The sequence below is a fragment of the Mastigoproctus giganteus genome, chromosome 4, assembly GCF_048544385.1.
Source record: "Mastigoproctus giganteus isolate SK-2022 chromosome 4, ASM4854438v1, whole genome shotgun sequence".
Taxonomy (NCBI): Eukaryota; Metazoa; Arthropoda; class Arachnida; order Uropygi; family Thelyphonidae; genus Mastigoproctus; species Mastigoproctus giganteus.
Window position 1 is genome coordinate 127,680,915 of NC_143578.1, and position 19,308 is coordinate 127,700,222.

Sequence of the window (19,308 nt, forward strand, 5' to 3'; positions counted from 1 at the left end):
GTTCCAACAATCAACGCCTCACCAGAGCAAGTCGTTGATTGCTGGAACATTTAGAGATTTATGGAAGGAAGCTTTATGGAATTGTTATAGGTAACTAAGCAAGAATCAGTGCAATGGAAGCACAAGGGTTCTTCCCCCAACCCAAAAAATTTCGGACACAACATTCAGCTGGCAAGATTATGGTCACCATTTTTTGGGGTACTGAGGGAATTTTGTACATTCACTACTCAGAACACAGGCACAAAGTCACTGGGGAGTCATGTGCATCCCTAATGTACAACCTAAGGGATGTCATAAAGGAAAAATTCCATGGAAAACTTTCCAGAAGTGTTCTGCTTATTAAGGACAATGCACCAGTGTGAAAGTTACATGCTGTTGCTGCTGCTTTGAGAGACTGTGACTTTACAGAACTTACCCATCCACCTACAGTGTTGATCTGGTGCCCAGTGACTATTTCCTGTTTCAACATTTCAAGAAAAACTACTTGGACGTCGCTTTTCTGATGATAATGAACTGAAGTCTGCTGTGTCTGCATTCTTTGATGGCAGGACAAAAAATTTTATTTGTCTGGTATTTCCTTCGTAGGTAGGTATTTATTGGGTGAGTATTTATTGAATGCCCCTCATATATCAAGTGGATGGGATGAATGAAGAAAAAGAGAAATATAGTTTGGCGAGCTTGAAATTTAATTTTCTTATTATTGGGAGGGTCTTAACTGTCATTATGGGAAATAAAATTCAGATAAGCCAAACAGACATAACAATCACTTAAATCTCTTTCCTCCCCTCACCATCAGAATAATTACAACTGGAAATGATAAATGTGCAGTTTGTAGCAATTTAGCAAAGCGACCAGGATAACTTTGTTTATTATGCAAGTGGTGATTTAGTATATTTCAGTGATAGTATTAATGAACTTTTTAGACTTTGGGGCTAGATCACAATCTGGATGAATGATGTATATTTAGGATTCATCAAAGCAAAGTTTGAAATACAGTCTAAGCCAGTCTAGTAACACATGGTATTCATGTGAACAGATTCTATGAAGTTATGTAAACACATTTAAAAATTGTATAATTATATACAAATGCTTTGAAATATTTGTGGCAAAGTGAAAGTGATGGCACTTTTTGGGAACCAGTTGGTCCACATGATGTAATGCTACTTTTTCTGTAGGTGAGACAACCAGTCAAGAGACAGGCATTACATAGTTCAAGGAAGGCTGGTTAGACAGAACTTTGTTCCAAGGCAGTAAAGTGTGTAGCATCAACCTTTCATAACAGAGGAAGTGAGGGAAGGGTGGGTGGTTTTTTTTTTCTACCTACCCTTCATATTAAATTGGACCTAATGAAAAGCATTACAAAAATGAATAAGGAGAGTGGTGGTATTTAAACCAGGTAGGATCATGAAGTTATAGGACTGAATTTTTTAAAAATATCTGAACAACGAATGAGAAACTTATTTTATTTAGTGACCTAGAAAGTCTGGAATTTCTTACAGTAGGTGGTGTTTTGTTTGCACATGCACAAAGTTTAATTTTTATTTGTTTATGACAATAATTTTGTATTGTTTATTTATTTTTTTTTTTTGCTGTAATTTTTTAAATAAAGATTCTGTATAAAATTTAGTACTTTGTTGAAGAAATGAGCAAATCATTTTTACATAGACAGCAGAAATGATTTTTGAATCATATAGTAAATATGATGTACCAGCTGTGTGGTACAACACTCAGGAACCTGTGGGGGTAATTGTGCCATTAGATATGAAGTTTTCTGGGCAGTGCAGATGGTCTGCAAGAGTAGCTCATGGTGTCTTGTCAATGATACACAGGAATATTTCTAGCAGGGATAAGGAGATGATTATCCCCTTGTATAAAGCAATGGTCAGGCTACACCTTGAGTACTGTATACAGGTCTGGAGGCCTCATTTTAGGAAGGATGTAGAGCTACTGGAACAAGTACAGAGAAGGGCAACAAGATTGGTGAGTGGGATTATGGGTTGCTCTTACAAAGAAAGGCTTAAGTTCTGCAAATTGCAGTGTCTGGAGACCAGGCAGTTGCAGGGTGATCTGATTGAGGTGTGTGAAGCCTTGAATTGTTTGCCCAAGCTCAATGCTGATGGTATTCTTTCTGTTGCTCAGATTACACACCTGAGGGGCATAAATTCAATTGAGGAAAACAGTTGTAGAATAGATGTGCAGAAATTTGCCTTTAGGCAGATGTGGTTGATTGCTTATACAAATTTCCATTTGTCATTGTGAAAGTTTGATAGCTTAAATAAATTCAAGGAAGAACTTGGCAAACCTTTGGAGCAAATGGATGGATGAATGAAATGAAAAGTTTTTTTTTTTTTTTTTGGCTGATGTATAACAGTGGTTTTCAACCTTTTTTTAATAACGGCACCCCTAAGTAATTTATTTTATTTTGCGGCACCCCTACTCAATTTTCTCAATATATATATATACATATATATAATATTAAAAAATATATATGTTATATGATATTTATTACAATAATATAATTATAAAAATTATATTTCATAATATAAATTATATATATATATATATACAGTATATAATTTTATTCTTTATATAGAGGTACTAAGTAAACAGCAGTTATAGATACCACACAATTAAAAAGATACTGTACACCTTTTTATAATGAAATAAACATAAATTAAAAAATAATAATAAGTTTAAGTAACTTAAACTCAAATTAAGTGGCCCCCCCTGGAATGTTGTTGCGACACTCCGGTTGGAAACCACTGATGTATAAGCTTGCTTTTTTTTTTCATCATATATGCTAATGCTAAATTTGTCAGCATTTATAGCATTTCTAAAACTGGTGTGCAAATTGAAGCAGTGTGGCATCAAAGGAAAGTCACTGCTATGGTTAAAAAAAAATGGTTGAGTGGGAGAAGACAGAGTGGTTATCAATGGATGCTGCTCTTCGTGGACTAATGTAATAAGTAAAGTCCCACAGGATTTGGTGTTGGGCCTATTGTTGTTTTCTGTATTTATCAATGATATTGATCAACGTATATCAGGCTTAATGTCTAAGTTTGCAGTGATACGAAGGTTGACAGGGTTGTTAATGACAATACACTATTGAAACAAGATCTAGAAAAATTAGGCAGATGGGCTGAGAAATAGCAGTTGAAGTTTAACATTGCAAATGAAAGGTACTACATATGGGTAGAGTAATCCCAGAGTAACATATCAACTCTGTGTGTGTGGTACTACACTCAGGCTAGTGGAAAATGAAAAGGACCTGGGGTAATTGTGTAGTCTGATATGAAGTTCTCTGAGCAATGCAGAAAGGCTGTCAGCATAGCTTATAGTGTTTTGTCAGTGATATACACAGCAGTTTTGTTAGCTGAGATAGAGGTGATTATCCCATTGTATAAGGCAATAATCAGGCCACATCTTGAGTCTGCAGGCCTTATTTTAGGAAGGAGGTAGAGTGGCTAAAATGGGTACAGATTAGGGAAATGTCATTGGTGTGGGTGAACAAAGGGGTACTCTGCCTAGAAAGGCTTCAGCTCTGCAAATTGCATCACCTGGAGACTAGGTACCTACAAAGTGATTTGATTAATTGGTTTCAAGCTTTGAATGGCTTGAGCAAACTCACTGCTGATGGGATTTCTCCTCTTGTTCAGACTATGCACATGAAGGGGAATAAATTTAAATTGGTGGATTTTTTTTTTTTTTTTTTTTTTTTTTTTACCAGCTGATACTGTATAGGCATGCTTTCTTGCATAATTTGACACTGTTAATACTGAATACTAATAGTATTTAGTATTAACAGTATCAACACTGAATACTAATAGTAATAGTATAGTACATTTAGTCAGTAAGACTAAATAAACTAACATAAAAAAATCACCTGGAATACATTAGTATTTGGAGAGAAAAATAACATGCAAAATGCTTTATTCAAGCTAGAAGAAAATTATGCGAACAGCTTTTCTGCATGTGACAGGAAAACCTTCCTGGAATTACCACCTTGCATGGACTGCTTATATTAATTAACTGCAAGATTTTATTCTTGAGGAATTAACCTCCCTTTTTTTTTTTCAAATTTCTACTGGACCACTGATTGAATTTGGACATATCAGTGCCACTCAACAGTGGTTGCTTAATTCATATATCAGTTAGTTAACTTTGTAAAATGAACATATAGCTTTTCTTTGTGCTTCTTACCCATTCTTTAACTAAACTTGTCAGATGATGTCATTGTTCTGCAAATCTAATTAAACAGTTACTAATAAAAACTAACAATTTACATATGTTCAGGAATAACCTGCCAGTTTCTTACACTATATCTAATACTAATATGTGCATCAAAATCTTTTCATGTCAATAGCATACATTAATTAGAACTGTTTCAATTAATGTGTGCCACTAACATGAAAAGGTTATTGCACTTCATTCCAGATAGTGGTAACTAGCCAACAAATAATCCCCACTTTTCAAGAAAGCCATGCAGATTCTTTTCAGAACAAAAATTAATCAGAACACCACAAGGACAGCTTACTATCACCAAGCACTTAATCTCCTTTTTGAATATACTTAATTCTACAGTTTACCTTTAGATCTATCATTAAAGTATGACATTATGAAAGTGTTGAAAGTTGTATTGTACATTCAACATGTGTGACATTATCATCTTCATTTTGAAGTACTATTTTTGCATATCTTTCTGAGCAATTTCTATAGGGGAGAGTGAAGAAACTAAGTTGTGAAACATATCTTATAATTCAGAATACATTAATTAAAAGACCAATGGACAAAATTTACAAGCCAATTGTGAGCAAATTTGGATTTGTGCCCCTTGATAATTTTTTAACCAAATGATTGAGAGTGAAAACCAACCACCACAACATGAACAATGTGCAACAAAAATAAATTAAAACAATGCAACTGCTGAGTCACATCTTGTTGGAAGGCCACAAAACAAAAATGGTTTCAGAATCACTGAATTTCAAACATTAAACAAATCATTGCATCAAATCACAACTGACAAATATTTTACCATATCAATGCAATATATTTGTATGATAGTGGCCCTTACAAAGTTAGAAACTAAACCATAGTAATGAAGAGTCCTCACAGTGCAAAGCCAAGCTGTTAACAAAAAATAAACTTAAACTATGGTGGCAGTATGTGCAGTGCTTAATATCTTAGCTCACTGAGATGCTAAGCTCTACTCATATTTAACTTTGGACTGCTTGCATCATCTTTTTCATTAGCAGCTTGGCTTTGCATTGTAAGTGATCTTTGCTACTATCATTTAATTTCCTACTACCTAAAGGTCACTGTTGTGCAAATTTACTTTATCAATACGCTTATAAATGCACCACTCTGCATGGTTCTCAGTGTTTGTAAACTAATAGCTGTTTGTAACTCAGTTTTTTTACATTGATTTCAGAAATGTTTTTTTTTTTTTTTTTTTTGTTCTATCACATTTTTTGATAAATCACTTAAGTCTATGTCACAAGTTGTATTATTGAAAGAAGTAAATGCTGGGAATTTCTAAAATAAATCTTCACATGTTGGCAACACTGCCTTCAATCATTTGTTTCTTGACCTTGAGAACTCCATGCAACTGTGTTTATCAGTATGAACTTCTTAGGACGACAGCTACAAGTCCATTTTTGAAGAGGCAGTCTTCTGATTGTTATTGCACTTGCTGCTACTGAATGGGTAGAACCTGGATGTTCTACCCATTCTCTTTTCAGCTCAGACGAAGAAGCTTTACGGTTTTTAAGGCATAAGCGCCTCAAAACTGGATCCTGTTTTGGTGTAGAGACTCGTTTGCATCCGGTTCCTTTTTTCCTACCAGCAGAACCAGAGTTTGGAAAGAAATCTACTCACTGTCGACTGATTACAAGACACTCTATAAGCAATATGAAGGGAAGAACATCCTTCCTCACATAAAGCAACAATAGCACTCTTTCTTCGTGGCATCAACTGCATGTAACTTGCCATCCTGACACAAGCAAGGAATGACTACAACTCTTGCAGAGCGTGCTTATATAGATGAATATTACATCATCACCTACACGTGTCAGTCTTATGGGATGCAATCTGTAAGAAATATTGCCATATACTTTCATTATTTGGACGATGATTACAATTTTAAAGGGTGATACACTTTCTTTGAACACGTGTAATTACAAAAAAAAACAAGGTTTTAATACTTACTCGAGTAAATGTGAGAAGATTGTCCTCACAACCACAACAAAACCTTGCTCTTTTCGTCTAGTGAAACATAAGTTCACTGAATCCTGTGACTCCGTGAGTACACTTACATTTTGATAGGTGGCAGTACTAATTGACACCACAAAACTAAAACAAATCTCCATGTGTGAAATTAAAGAATATTACTAGTTTGTGTACACATATTAATAAAAGTGTTTAAAAATAATAAAACTGTAAGTATTGCCTAAGAATCAAATTCTAATAAATTTAGCTTTTTTTTTTTAATTTTCAGTAAATATTTTAATAATATTAAAATATTATTTTAATATATTAATATTTTTATATTTAAACCAAAACTAAATGCTATTCACCTAAAAAAAAATCCAGATGGTAACACAGCCCATGTATTTACTTGTTCTGTTATGACAGCAAGTCTTGAAATCCCCATACCTTGCTTTCTGGGCTGCTGCATGTTCCAATATAAGCGGTGCAAGAATCACTTTCATTTCTATCTGCAGCTATTGTTAATCTATTAGTCTGTGTATCCCCCTTAGGCTAATAGTTTTCAGACCCACCTCACACTGCCTCAATAGCATCAGCAAATATTCTTGATCCCTTTCTATTTAAGTATATCCTATCCCTGTAGAAGTACAGGCCTATCCCCACTTTACGACAATCCGTATTTTTAATTATGCCCTGTGCTCCATTCCTGAAACACCTGATCCGCACTAATGACATCTCATTCCCGTATTATAATACCGGATTTATTCTAATACAGAATATAATAATTATACATTAATAATGGCAGATAATAGTAAAAGTGAAAAGAAGAAAAGCCATTAGATACCAAAAGTAAAATCATTAAATTGAGTGATTGATAGTGTATCAAACAATGAGATAGGTAGAGGCTAAGCTTACGTCACTACAGTTATTACTGTTCTTAAAAACAAAGATAAAATTCTAAGTGAAGTGAGAAGTGCTACACCAGTCGGTACAACAATAATTCGTAAACATGATAATATTATTGCTGATATGGAAAAACTTTTAATGATGTGGATAGATGATCAGACTAGCCAGTGTGTCCCCTTAAGCCAAGGGATCATCTAAAATAAGTCCCTATGTGTCTTTGCTGACATGAAAGCCAGGAGAGGGGAGGCAGCTAAGGATGCCAAATTTGCTGCCACTACAGGCATCTGATTTAATTGATTCAGCATAAGAGCAACTTTCATAGCATTAAAGTTCAAGGTGAAGCAGCCAACGCAGATACAGAAGCTGCAGCTAATTTTCCTGATGAGCTAGTCAAGATCATTGATGAGGGAGATTATTCTGAAATGCAGATTTTTAATGTTGATGAAACTGGCCTCTACTGGAAAAAAATTGCTTTCAAGAACATTTATAGCAAAGAAAGAGAAGTCGGGATTTAAAGTAGCAAAAGATAGGCTAACCCTTTTGTTAGGTTCCACTGCTGCAGATGATTTTAAATTGAAACCTCTGCTAATTTATCATTCAGAAAACCCAAGAACTTTATTAAGAATTATGCAAAATCCGGTCTTCCTGTTTATTGAGTTACTTTTTAAAGAGTGGTTTTCAGATTACTTTGTGCCTGCAGTTAAGGAATACTGTACAGAAAAGAAAATGCCCTTCAAAATTTTACTTCTTTTGGATAACGCACCTGGCCACCTTAAATTATTAGATGGCCTTAACCCAAACGTTCAAGTAATTTCCTTCACTGCAAATACTATTTCATTGCTTCAACCAATGGACCACGGTGTTATTGCTGCATTTAAATCATATTACCTAAGGAAAACATTTTCTAAGGCTATAGCTGCAATAGACAGGGAATATGAAAGTATGCCTAGAGCAAATGTAGTAAAAGAATTCTGGAAAGGCTTCACGATCTTGGGTGGCATCAAGACTATTAGAGATGCATGGGATGAAACAAAACAGTTGACATTTAAAGACATTTGGAAGAAGTTGTGTCCCCAGTTTACTATTGATGATTTTGAAGGATTTGAAAATCATGTAGATGAAACTACTACAAATATTGTAGATATGGCAAGGCAGTTAGAGCTAGAAGTGGAGTTTGAAGATGTTACTGAACTGCTTAGGTCATATTCACAACCCCTAAGCAATGAAAGTCTTCCAAAACTTGAGGAGCTTAGGAGGAATGAAAAAGGATTCTTATCCTGAGGATGTATCGAATCCCATTCCTAAAGAACTAACTTGCAAGAAACTTTCAAAAGCATTCAGGCTTTTAGAAGGAGCTATGTTCATTTTTGAAAAGGCTGATCCCAATTTTGAAAGAAGTTCCAAAGTAAATGCCAGTATTTTAGATCAATATAGCAGTCCTACTTTCATAAAAGACCAAGCATCCTCTCAGATCAGCCTTCAACATAAAGTGTAAGTCCTTCTCGAGCATCAACTAGGCCTACAAAAAGCCCATCCAAATCGCCTGCAAGGAAGCATTTAGCTGTAGATAAAGAAGATCCAGATGTTGTAGAATTTGTGCCATCCGCTTCAGATTTGCTTCAGTAATTTATACTATACACCTAGTAAGGTGTACAGACAAAGTGAATTTGATAGTATGAACCAGAGCTATAATGCTCAATACATTCTACGTTGATATCAATATTTGTAAAAGAATAAGAGAAGTTTACCTCAATATGATATGTAGAACACTTCCATATGATACTCTCGAGAAATTAAAACAAAAAGAATTTAATTTCTGGAGAGTATCATACATAAGTGTTCTACGTATCATATTGAGGTAAACTTCTCTTATTCTTTTACAGTTGAAGTGAATGTATTGAGGTCATGCAGAAGCAGGTTTTTATCATTTATTTTGTAAAATTAAGGTTTTAAAATGATCAATCCCCTGTAATCATATCTGCAACCACCTCCTTTTTAAATTTTCTTATCTTTTACTCTTACTAATTTTTTCATCCCATTAATGCTGCCAAACAACGTGTTTACATTTTATGTTTGAAGATCATAAGCCTTTATGTAAATGCAGAGGGGACTTCCTTTCACAATTTTGTAAGTTGTTGCATTAATATTTAATTGCAGTATTAACGGTAAGTGCTATGTTTAATTTTGTGCAACTTTCAAGCATCACATGAATCTGCGGATGAAAAAAGGTAGTGATCTGACAAAGGCCCAGAACCAAATCTTTCGTAACTGCAGGGTATGCCTGTAGTCTCTGTGTTAATAAGCACAGACCATGCTGAGAAAATGTCTCTCCAGGGCCAGAATCCATCATCAGACCATACTTGGCTGTACTGTTAACAGCCTCCTGTCTTGCCAGATGACCTAGTCTCCTTTCACTAAATGAAGGAAACTTTGAAAAAAGACTTCATTTACTGAATGGAGACTTAGTTATTCAGCAAGATAGGAGGCTGTTAACAGTACAGCCAATATGGGCTGGTGATGGGCTCTGGAAAGGTTCCTGAAACACTACCTAATTGTATAGTACATTTAGTCTATAAGGCTAAATAAACTAACTTAAAAAAAAAAAAAAAAAAACACGTGGTATAAGATTGGTTATTTAGAGAGAAATTATATTTCTTATGTTCTTTTATGTGGTATGCCAACATTTACTAATCCAGACATACTGTCAAATGTCTTGCATCCATTTACTAAGATCATTTCTCGTTATTATATTGAAAAATGTGATGTGTAAATTTTGAGAACTAACAGTTATTAAAGCTTCCATTTCCCTTTTAGAAGGTGATTACCACAACAAACTAAATCACAAGTATGATTTGGTCGTCAGCAGTTCGCTGGCTGGATCATTGATAATCTAAAACAAGAAGAGAAGATTCTATTGTGGTTTTTTTTTTTTTTTTTCTTTTTGTTCTGTGAAGAAGTACTTTAATTCTCTATGTGACTACATGTAACACCATGTAGTCACATAGAGAATTAGAGGTTTCCACTGAGAAATTATGTTCTTGTAAATGTAGAGCTTAGGAGACAATTTTAAATTGTTTCTGGACAAGTTTCCAGTACTTCTCAGTATCATTTCTGGCAGTTTAAACATTTATGATAGCAAAGCTTATTTGTCAAAACTTGCCCCTATAACCCTATGGTTAATTCATTGAAGCGATTGAAAAGAGTTAAAAACATAAAATACTGAGTGTCTGTTTATTATACAGATACTCAGCATTTTCAAATATATCTTTCTCTTTAGGCAAAATTATTTCATCCTTATAAATTGTTCACAGGTCAGAGTTTCAAACACTGTTCAGCTCAAAAACAGTCCATCACTAAATCATCCTATCCTATAGTTTTCTGAGCAGTGCAGACGATATGCAAGAGTAGCTCATGGTGTCTTGTCAATGATATACAGGAATTTTTCTAGCAGGGATAAGGAGGTGATTATCCCCTTGTATAATGGTCTTGTATACGGCAATGGTCAGGCCACACCTTGAGCACTGTATACAGGTCTGGAGGCCTTGTTTTAAGAAGGATGTAGAGCTGTTGAAACGAGTACAGAGAAGGGCAACAAGATTAGTGAATGGAACAAAGGGTTGCTCTTATGAAGAAAGGCTTAAGTTTTGCAAATTACAGCATCTGGAGACTAGGCACCTGCGAGGTGATCTGATTGAGGTGTATAAAGCCTTGAATGGTTTGAGCATGCTCAATGCTGATGGGATTCTTCCTCTTGCTCAGAATAATCTCCTGAGAGGGCATAAATTCAAATTGAGGAAAGACAGTTGTAGAATAGATGTGTGGAAGTTTGTCTTTAGCCAGCTCGTGGTTGATTGCTGGAATAAACTTCCATCTGTCATAGAAGTTGATAGCTTAAACAGATTCAAGGCAGAACTAGACAAACATTTGGAGCGAGTAGATGGGTGAAATAAGAAGGGTGTGTGTTTTTGGCTGATGCTATATAAGCTTGCCCTCTTGCATCATGTGCACTTGCTAATGCTAATTCTATCACAGTGAGTTAACTTGGCAACTTAAAAAGTATATTTTCATGTATTGGCATCACTTTAATCTTCTCTTCCTACAATAGACTTGGAGCAAAATTCTGAAGATGCTTACATATATAGTATTCAAGATGTTAATAACATTGTATATCTTCAGTACAATGCTGCTTGCTATGCCAATATCACCACTGTTAACTTAGGATACATAACTATAGCCAAATACTAGTCTACTATCACTGAGCCAGCCTTCAAATTCTAGCTCTAAACTCAGTGAAGATGCACATTCATTCTCTCTCTCACACCCCATTAATCAATTCAACCATGATCCTGATGAAGCTAAATTCCAGTTATAAGTTATTTGCATGTGAAGCCTCAGTTTCAGCCACTCTCATTCGAATCATCGTCCATTAGCAGATGTTTTGATAGTTTCTGACAAACTATCAACAGTTTCAAGTGAGTAGCTGAATTCATTTCAGCCATTTAACTGAAACTTTATTATTCTAGCTATGTGAGAATAATAAAAATTAAAGATTACATTTCTGCCTAAATTAATTTCAGCTATCAAGTTCCTCTAGAACTCACAGGGGTGAATGTTTTTAACTTAAAGTCATCAGTAGCTAAGTTTTTCAAAAATATGGCAGAAAAGCATATTCAGATTTTCAATTCATGTATTCCACGTGCATCATGGAAGCTAATCTCACTTTAAACCAAAGTTTCCTTCTAATAACTCCATTTGAGCCAATTGATGATATAAATGGAAATTCAGTGCCATGACTTTTGATTCTTCTTTCCATTTCCTTATGGTTGTGGTTTAATTTGCACAATAATGAACCATTTGGAAGAAGCACACTCTTTTTGGAGGGGGAGTTATTTCATGTAATTTTAGCTCTTTCCAGTCACTTCAACAAACAGGATGTCATAAATCTTTGAAACTCGAAATTAATGCCATAAATTTCTCTTATGTCAATTTTTTAATGTGTGAGCCTACTAGTAACTATTATGCAAGAAAGAAAGCATTGATGTACAGCAGCCCATGGTTGAGGAATTTGAAGTGCAGCAGGTAACTTGAAAATAAAAAATTGTCTTGATCATACTTGACATTTTACCAATGCCTCATAGCAATCCTGAGTGAGAAAAGATATTTTTCAGCCAGGTTAAAAATACAAAAAGGCACTTAATTAATTTTATGGCAAAAATGATGTTCATTTAACAGCCTGTTGCTTTGAACAGCCCCTTTCAGAAATACATTTCTGGAATTAGTAAAGATCATATATATGTATGATCTTTATGTACATGTTCATACTTTCCATTCATTAGACAAGCAGTGGATATTCATATGTTGGACACTGTCAGATTTCTCATTAGAAAGAAAATAATTTTGAATATATAACATTTCTAACAAATTTTAAATATTATATTTTTATTTATACTATTTATTTATTTTGAAAATTATATTTTTTCTTATTAGAATGCTGAAATTATTATGTTTGTATAGAACTTTTAATTTATTTGTTTGAAGTGGAATAAGAAAGTTTTAAATACATGGAGCTTTAATTGACTCTTATATTTGCATCTTAAAAAAGTTTTATTCACTCTAAATGTTTTTGTTTTAGTCTATAAATCTGGAACATAACCAGATAAGTAAGATTCCTTTTGGTATCTTTTCACGGGCTAAGAATTTGACAAAGCTGAATATGAAAGAAAATCAGCTTACATCTCTTCCTTTAGGTAAGTTTTTATATAATGTATTATTATAACATTTATTTATATTTAGGATGCTGTTTAGTGTTCCCTTACACGTCACTCAGTTAATGACACTCTTTTCACTGAGGCAAATTCTTTCACTCGTTTATTTGTTTGGTGTTTGTAGAGTGGCTCAAAATGATTGGTACATTCTCAAGACACATCCATATAAAGAAGTAAAAGTCAGAATAAATAGCTTTGAGTAGTGTATATGACTTGCTTCCCATCACCCTATCCAAAGTTTTAAATGATATTGCAACAGTAAGCAGCATATGACCTACAAACTAGGGTCAGTCCATGCACGGGCAATCCTAGGATATGTGGTGCCCGGGTGCCAATTGAAATTTGGCACCATCCCTTTAAAATTTATTTCATATGTGTATGTAAGTTTCAGATTTTCAGGCACCCCTTGAATGTTGGCACCCAGGTGCAGTGCACCCCTTGCACCCTCGGGACAGCCTGCTCCTGAGTCCATATAACCTGTGGTAACCTGAACTTTCCGGTAATTTGCACCCTTTCAACTAACTCTCCTCCTCAAATTGAAATAAAAATAGTCTGGAAGTTTGACAAAGTGAACTGAATGAAATACAAAACTGACACATTTAGATATTCAGACCATTGATTCTCTCACCATTTACTCTGCAGTAAGCTACATCACTCAGCAAATAATGGCAGCTGCAGAATCTGCCATACCCAGATTATCTATGAAAACCCACTCCCACCCAAAAATATGGTGGAACGAAGCCTGTAACAATACCAAAAAAGAGAAGAATAAATACTTTAATTTATTTTGCAAACACCCAACCACTTCTAATCTGAAATCAGTTTAAGAAAGCAAGAGCTAAAGCTCATCATGTACAATGAATGAGTAAAAAAAGAAGCATGGTCTCGACATAACTCCACTATAAAAACAGAACCACAAGCATTGCAATAGTTTAGGCTAAAGTCAGAAGAATTAATGGGAAATACCCTCCTATAACCACTCCAATATTACTTCTAAAAGGGAAAGAAATCCTTAATCCTCTCAAAATTGCCAATTCATTAGGCAAAACAATTCAAACACTCAACTGTAACCACATAAGGATAGGTGGAACAGGACTAGGGTATGTCTGCCAGGGGCAAAGGTTGATGATGTTATAGAGCGGATATCATCTTTTAAGGGCACAAAAGGTGATATAGTTGTACACGTTGGCACTAATGATATTAAGAGTAGGAGACCGGCAGAATGACTTAACAAGTACAGGTCACTGTTGAACAAAAGCCGAGAATTAGGGTTGAATTTGAAAGTGTCTGCAATTCTACCCAGACACAATAGGAGGGAGTATATGATGAGAGCCTTGTCGATCAATTCGGCCCCAGAAAGATTGTGCAAGGCTCAAGGGGTAGAATTTTTTTCAGCCTGGTCTTTACTTCTACAGGGGAGACTGCTTCTACCGGGATGCGATACACTTAAATAGAAAGGGTGCAAGAATATTTGCTGATACTATCGAGGCAGAGTTAGGTGGGTCGGAAATCTGATAGCTTGGGGCTAAGGATAAGGACTAATAGTTTAACAGTAGCTGTAGGCAGAGGTGAAGGTGATTCTTGCACAACTTCTATTAGAATAAGTAGCAACCTGAGGGTTGTTGGGGGTTTCAGGGATGGATGGCAGTCGTCCTGAAATAGGTGGGTATATGGGATGTGTTAGGGTAACTAGGAATAGGAGCATGTATACCAATGCTAGAGGTATAGTAAATAAATTTGAGGAATTTGAAGGGTTGGTCAAGACATCAAGGGCGGATATTGTTGGGATAGCAGAGACGTGGTGTCACACAGATATAAGGAATGCAGAACTGGAATTTGGGGAGTACAATGTGTACAGAAAGGATAGACAGGATAGAAAGGGAGAAGGTAAAAGTAAAGTGCAGCCATTATCAACCCAATGCAGGATGGAAGCCTCCTCAACAATTCATGTTGAGGGAAATGGACCATAATCTACCACGCTGGTCCAGTGCGTGTTGGCAGATCGACCGTATTCAGCAGGCAGGGGCTTGAACCCCGCTCTACTCAAAGAGCATGTGCTACTGCACCCCCTCTCCTGCCCACTCGGCTACGGAGGCCTCGGTTAATTAAGAAAAACATAAAATGAAAAGAAGTGCACACAGTTGATATAGATAAACAGTGCACTGTTGAGTCAGTTTGGTGTGACATAAGCACTGCGAAAGCAAAAATAAGAGTAGGAGTGTGTTATAGGCCTAATGACTCGAATGAGTACAATGAACAGTTGTACAGAGAAATAGAGTGGGCCAGTAAATCAGAATGTCTTATAATGGGGGATTTTAACTTCCCAGATATTGACTGGAACTTGTGGGTTGGTCACTCACACACTAGTCAGACCTTTGTGGATTTATTGGATGATTGTTTTCTGCAGCAGCATGTTCGAGAGGCAACCAGAGAGAGTAATACTCTTGATCTGGTTATCAGCAGTGATCATTCGTGTATTAAGAATTTGCAGATAAAGGAACCACTTGGTGGCAGTGATCACAGTGTACTGATGTGGGATTTACTTAAAGATTTAATTACCATCAGGGGTAAAGGAACGGGTTTTTGCTTCCGTAAAGGGGAGTACAGTGGTCTCAGAAAGCTTTTAAATTCTGTACAGTGGGATCAACTGACGATGTTACCAACAGTAAATTCTAAGGGGGAAGCATTCAAGGAATTAATCGTGGATGCTACTAAAAGTTTCATACCTATTAAGAAATATTGTTCAAGGTTTAGTCTTAAATGGTTATCAAATGAACTAATGAGACTTGTAACAGAGAAGAAAAATGCATGGGATGCATATAAATTATCAAGCCACTCAGAATCCTATAAGATATAAGCTAGTCTGTAATCAGGTCACAAAGGAGGTTAGGCAGGCGAAGGCAGATTACGAGAAACCCTTGGCAAAAGATGCTAAGAAAAACAGAAAGGATTTCTTTACTTATATAAACTCTAAAAGGAAAGGGATGAATCTGATTGGTCCACTTGATAGCAAACAAACTGAATGAATGGCGCCTCCATAGCCAGGTGGGCAGGAGCAGCAGTGCGTATTACACGCTTCTTGATTAGACCGGGGTTCGAGCCCATGATCACCAAATACGGAGGATGTGGAAAGGTCAGGAAATGACCACCGCATATCTCCGGAGCAATATGGCCTCAGTTGCTAATGCTGCTAAAAACCAAATAAAAAAAAAAAACAAACTCAATGAGTATTTTGCATCTACATTCACACATGAGGAATTATTAAGGTTTGAAAATGGCAGAAGGTTATCAAATTGTAGCAGGATACTTAATGATTTTGTAATAACTGAGAGCAAAGTGGAGGAGAAATTGTTGAAGTTAAACATAAGAAAATCAGGGTGGATGGGATCTATCCAGTTATATTCAAGGAGGTGGCAAAGCAACTAAGCAAACCCTTAGCCATAATTATGAGAGCATCTTTGGACTCGGGAGGTTCCCACGGACTGGAGATGTGCAAATGTATCCCCAATTCACAAAGGGGGATCGAAGAGTCACACAAGTAATTACAGACCAGTTAGTTTAACTTCTGTTCCGTGTAAAATAATGGAGTCGCTGTTTAAAGATGCATTGCAGGATCATGTAGACAAGACTGCAGCAATAATTCAGACACAGCATGGGTTTGTTGAGGGAAAGTCTTGTCTGACAAATTTGATAGGATATTATGATGTGGTTACAAAAGAACTGGATGCAAAAAATAATTTTGATATCATATATTTCGATTTCAGGAAAGCTTTTGACACTGTTGCTCATGAAAGACTATTGTACAAATTGGAGCAGAATGGTATTAAGGTTAAGTTGCTACAAAGGATAAAAGGATGGTTAAGTGTGAGAAGACAGAGGGTGGTAATCAATGGGTGCTGCTCTTCGTGGACTAATGTTATTAGTGGAGTCCCACAGGGTTCGGTGTTGGGTCCACTGTTGTTTTGTATATTTATCAATGATATTGATGAAGGTATATCAGGCTTAATGTTGAAATTTGCAGATGATACAAAGGTTGGCAGGGTTGTTAATGACAGTAATGGCAGTGTGCTACTGCAACAGGATCTAGATAATTTGGATAGATGGGCTAAGAAGTGGCAACTGAAGTTTAACCGTGACAAATGCAAAAGTACTGCATATGGGTAGCAGTAACCCCAGAGAAATGTATCAACTGTGTGGTGTTACACTGAGGGAAGTGGAGAGTGAAAGAGATATCTGGGGGGTAATTGTGCAGTCAGATATGAAGTTTTCTGACAGGGCAGATAATATGCCAGGGCAGGTCATGGGGTTTTGTCAATTATATATAGGAATTTTGCTAGCAGGGAAAAAGAGGTGATTATCCCTCTGTATAAGGCAATAGTCAGGCCACGCCTTGAGTACTGCGTACAGGTCTGGAGGCCTCATTTTAGGAAGGATGTAGATTTACTTGAGCGTGTACAGTGAAGGGCAACAAGATTGGTGAGGGGAATGAAGGGATCCTCTTACCAAGAGAGGCTTAAGTTCTGCAAATTGCAGTGGCTGGAGACTAGGCACCTGCTCAGTGATCTGAATAAGGCCTTGAATGGGTTGAGCACGCTGAATTCTGATGGTATCCTTCCACTTGTTCAGATTACGAACCTAAGTGGGCATAAATTCAAATTAAGAAAGGACAGATGTAGAATAGATGTGCAGAAATTTGCCTTTAGCCAGCGGGTGGTTAATTGCTGGAACAAACTTCCATCTGTCATTGTGGAAGTTGATAGGTTGTATAAATTTAAGGAGGAACTGGACAGGCATTTGGAGGGAATGGTGTGTTTTTTGTTTTTTTTTTGGCTGATGCTGCATAAGCTCATACACTTGCTTTCTTGCATCACATGCCACTACTTCTACTACATATGAGCCAACCTTTTAGTCACAAAGTACAGGCAGAAAATATAATCTGAATTTTAATACTACATGCCAGCTTCCATATAAAGTATCCCTTACTATGGCTGAATTGTGCAGTGCAATTGCATGATCAAAGAATAGTGCTGCTTACCCTGATGTAGTTTATTATTCTATGATGTATTGTATCAGCTTAGTGAAGAGTCTGAATATGCTTTCTGAAACTGTATAATACAATCTTTGATGAAGATTACTTTCCTACTAGCTGGTGAAATTCTGTTGTATTAGCATTTCCAAAACCAGGAGAGGACCATTCTTTTCCAACATATTACCAACCTATCGCTTTAACTAGCTCTTTCAGAGAAACATTAGAAAAAATAATTAATGCGAGGTTGATGTGGTTCCTAGAAACTGAAGACATTCTAAATTGGAATGACTATGGCTTTCAAAGAACTAGATCAACACTTGACCTCATGGTCAAAAGCCGAAGGAAACATTCTAAATGCATTTCTCAGGAACGAACACTTAGTAATAATGTCTTGACATCGAAAAAGCTTTCAACACAACCTGACGATATGGGATTCTTCATGATTTCTATGAATCTGGTCTTCAAGATCATCTTCCAAAGCTTATCCAGAACTTTTTGAGCAACAGATCCTTTCAGGTACATTTTAACTCTGCTCTCTCTCCCAAACATTTGTAGAGTAGGAGGAGGAGCCCATCAGGGTTCTGTGTTTAGTGCCATGCTCTTCTTCATCAGGATCAATTCAGTTATCAAATGTATTCCTGACACACGCGAAACATACCTGTATGCTGACAATCTTGCAATCTCATACCACTCTCAAAACATGCATCTAATTGAAAGATATAATCACTAGCAAACAGAGCAGGGGGGGGGAAGAATTCTTCACATATATAAATGCCATAAAAGAGCAGGACAAACCAGATCGGACCTTTACATAAGGGAAAGGGGATAGTATTAAATACACCAGCTGCCACTGCAGATGAACTCAACAGTTATTTTGCATCGATATTTACAAATGAAAAACCTTTTGTGGCGATGGGAAATGGTGGGAGCGAAGTTGAAAAATATGTAATTAATGATTTTGAAATTTCGCAAAATTATTTAATGAAAAAACTTTCGAGCCTACAGGCCAGTAAGGCTCCTGGAGTTGATGGAATATACCCTATAATGTTAAGAGAGGCGGCAAGCGAGTGCATTGAACCATTGAGGCTAATTATGGGAGCATCACTATACTCTGGGGAGATTCCCTTGGATTGGAAAAGTGCAAATATATCTCCCATACATAAGGGTGGCTTTAAAAGTGAAGTTGGAAATTATCGACCTGTCAGTCTGACTTCAGTAGTAGGGAAAATCATGGAGGCAATGATCAAGGGTGGAATTCAGGATCATTTGGACCGAATTGAAATTCTCAATGATACTCAGCATGGTTTTGTAAAGGGAAAATCATGTTTAACAAATCTGGTTCGCTATTTCGAAAGGGTCACTCACGAGCTGGATTTAGGGAATAATTTCGACATTTTTTATTTA

At 36.2% G+C, this 19,308-nt stretch overlaps 1 protein-coding gene across 3 annotated transcripts in view; it reads left to right on the forward strand.

Moving 5' to 3' along the window:
* LOC150087051 (uncharacterized) overlaps positions 1–19,308 on the forward strand; it is a 521,728-nt gene that overhangs the window by 369,812 nt on the left and 132,608 nt on the right. For all 3 annotated transcript variants that reach the window (XR_016546863.1, XR_016546862.1, XM_090371782.1), the window contains exon 10: positions 12,743–12,857. Coding sequence is in view for 1 of the 3 variants with exons in the window: in XM_090371782.1 (XP_090227908.1) it covers positions 12,743–12,857 (115 nt within the window). In the remaining 2 variants the exon portion in view is untranslated. The remainder of the gene's footprint in view (positions 1–12,742; positions 12,858–19,308) is intronic.